The following is a 3401-nucleotide window of genomic DNA, read 5'->3' as shown; positions in this document are numbered from 1 at the left end:
GAGAATTCAAGTTGCAGTCAACCAGTGCACATTAAAACTACTTACTAAAAACAAGAACAAAAAAAGGGATAAATAATGAAATAAAATCTAGAATAATATAATTGTGGAGTCTCTCAATCACAAGAATTTCATTACCAAAGTATATATTATACTAACCATAATTTGAAAAAGAATACAAGGTTGATTCCTATGAGTTTAAGAAAAAATTTGAAGGATAAACGAATAGCGCTCAGTATGTTTAAAGAAGCGCCACGAATGGACTAGAAGCCGCAGACGTGGTTATGTTTGAGGAATTGGTGCTGTGATCATAGCTCTGAGATTGATGTTCATTAGTCCGTGTTAGTTATAGGAGGGAAATATGTTGGCACTGGCATCATTGAGGGGAGTACGGGCAACTCTTCCTTGAAATTAAGGACGTGGATAGCTTGCCCTATTGATGGCCGGTGTCTGTCGTCTGGATGAACGCACCATAGCCCAACAACTGTCAAGTATTCCATTTCTCGAGCATCAAATTTTGCACATAGTTTTGGATCTGCTGCATCAAGTAGTTTTCCCTTTCCGTAGAGGTTCCAAACCCATTCCACCATTCCTACTTGATCTTCTGGTAATCTTGTATCAATTAGTCTTCTTCCACATGCTATTTCCAGTAATACAACTCCAAAGCTGTAGACATTAGATTCTTTGCTAGCCCTGCCAGTGATGACACATTCGGGAGCCATGTATCCCATTGTCCCAGCAAGCATTGTTGTTTGGGATCCTTTTTCGTGATCAACGAGTCTAGCTAATCCAAAATCACCGAGTTTTGCCTTGAAGTTGGAATCCAGCATAACATTGCTAGATTTTATATCCCGGTGCACAACACATTGTTCCCACTCTTCGTGTAGATAAAGCAAAGCCGAGGCCAAACCTTGGGCAATTTTGTACCTTTCTTCCCATGGCAAAACTGATTTGTTTTTGAATAGATGAAAATCTAAGCTGTCATTTGGCATGAACTCATAAACAAGTAGGAATTCTCCTCTTTCATGGCACCAACCGATGAGTTGCACAAGATTTTTGTGCCTCAGTAGGCTGATAATCTTAACCTCTGATGCATACTCTTTTATTCCTTGCTTAGATCCCTTCGCTACACTCTTGACAGCAATATGAGAATTAAGTAGTGTCAAGAAACCTTTATAAACTACACCAAACCCCCCTTCTCCAAGCTTCTCCTCCTCTGAAAAGTTGTTCACCACCAAAGCCAATTTGTTGTATGAAAACCTTTTAGGGCCACTGCCCTTTTCGAATTCATTGTCCATAGACAGATCATGAAAATGCTCATCCCCTTTTTTCTTCTTGTACTTTCTCCACAACAAATAGCCCACCAAACCCAAAGCAAGAACCAGAATTGACACTCCAGTGCTCAATCCGACAACCAGTCCCCTATTATTTTTTCTTTCCACCAGTTTGAAAATAAAATGAACTACCAATAATATAACCTAAAATTTTTATCTACTATCAACAAAAAAGAAATCTCCCTAGCGAATTCAGGCCACCACCTGAATCTGCCCCTACATGAGGCAATGGAATGTGACATCGTCACCAATGGGATTTGACTTCATTGCCTCGACCAAGAAGATAGCTGAGGTGACATACTTCAACACAATAGACTTAGAAAGAATGTGCTTGTGTGACATTTTATTTAGCTGACATCCACGTGGTGTGCCGGGTATAAAATAAATAATGTTGCTACACACACCACAAGCAAAGAGAAAACTAGAAGCATTAAAATACTATCATGAGAAAAGTCATTATGTATTATTGTTAACTTCAAAAATTCCAAGCACTTACTAAGTTTTTAATACATTCCAATAAGCCTTACATTTTAGGACTTCAAATTTCCAAGAGCCAAACAACCAAAATATGAATTTTAATCCCCATTGATTGTCATTACTCCAACATAATAAATTTGAACCAAATTGTAGTAAGTGACATATACTCCACCCATTACTGTGTTTGAAGTAGCTTGAGTAATTGGTGTACATTATGTTTTCAAAAGATAATATGTACTTTCAAACAGTCTATATTTTACGTGAGAATTGGTTTGTAATCCTCTCATTTGGTGAGAGTCAACATGAAGATGGCCTATTTGTTCCGTTGAACTAAATTAAAAAAATTTAAATTGTTCAAAATGAAATACAGTCATGTAAATATAATCTTCAACGTTTTCATTATTTTCTCTTACAATAAGTTGATAAGATCTACGTTCTACGTTCCTCCTTTTTTTGGGCACTTCCAATAATCTATCAAGAGTTTTTCCAACATAACTTATGAAAAATAGTTTAAAAATAAATGTACATATTGAATGATATAAATTAGTTTTGCTCTTTTAAACTCTTGCACATCAAGGTGAGTAAAAAAAAAAAGATTAAAGTCAATGACAGTTTTGGAACAATTTTTAATAATTAATGTTGTAATAATTTAAGGTGCTAAAGCTTGGAGACCACGTCTAGAGTTGTTAATATAGGCCCACTGATGAGCTAGAGAAATTAAAAGCATTTCTATTCTCAAACTCTTCAACAAGGCAGAAAAATGGTTCTAGAAACGGAAAAAGGAAGAAAGTTTTCAACTGGGAAAGAAGCCACCCCGAGTCCAAATCCAAAGCCATGGCCTAATCTTCCTCCCCAACCCATCAGCCTAATTGCAATACAACCAAGTCTAATGCAAAATATCACTGCTCTTGGTGGCACCACCAAATCATGGAGGTTAGCACCGGCTTGTTATAGGAAGCTGGACGACAAACCAAGAATGCCGCAGCTTGTCGAAATTAATGCTGATGATGACAAAAGGTCACAACATTCTCACAAAATCGACATCTCATTTCATGAAAAGTACTTTTTGTACTACAAAAGAAGATCGTACCAATACCGGGATCGTTGGATATATTTCAAGGGGCATTCCCATGGACAACTAGTGGCTTTGACTGGCGATTTATCTGAATGCTGTTTATGGGAGCCAGAAGGAAAGTACAATACGCGTCATCTTCCAAGCTGGGATTGCAATCTTCCCTTTAAGTTTGCCACATTATCATCATCACCGCCGGATTGGGATTTCTCCGCTAAATATACCAAATTACCATCACTACCGAAGCATCGCTATGGTTGTAATGTAATGGTGCTGACAGGCATTTGTTCTCCAGCTTTTGCATTCTTCAGATGGGGTAAGGATAAAAAAGGATGGATTGTCGAAAACTGCACACTAACTGAACCTTACGCTTCAAACCATCGTATGCAATTCACTAATGCTATTGGATTTCAAGGAAAATTCTATGCACTGAGCCTGCAGGGAAGTCTAGCAGTTTTAGAAGACATTGATTCTTGTTTTCAAATCACGGCTACGGGTGCAAACAGGGCCGTGCCTTCTAC

General features: G+C 37.8%; 1 protein-coding gene across 1 annotated transcript; it reads right to left on the bottom strand.

The window, feature by feature from the left end:
* Positions 1 to 238: 238 nt before the first annotated feature.
* On the bottom strand, positions 239 to 1673 carry LOC111379616 (L-type lectin-domain containing receptor kinase IX.1-like). The gene is given in 3 exon segments (XM_023003036.1): positions 239 to 341; positions 343 to 1431; positions 1552 to 1673. Coding segments are annotated over 3 exon segments (1314 nt in total).
* Between the last annotated feature and the right edge of the window lie 1728 nt (positions 1674 to 3401).

This window comes from Olea europaea, chromosome 3, assembly GCF_002742605.1.
Source record: "Olea europaea var. sylvestris chromosome 3, O_europaea_v1, whole genome shotgun sequence".
NCBI classification, from domain to species: domain Eukaryota; kingdom Viridiplantae; phylum Streptophyta; class Magnoliopsida; order Lamiales; family Oleaceae; genus Olea; species Olea europaea.
This window is presented reverse-complemented; position numbering and strand designations above follow the sequence as displayed.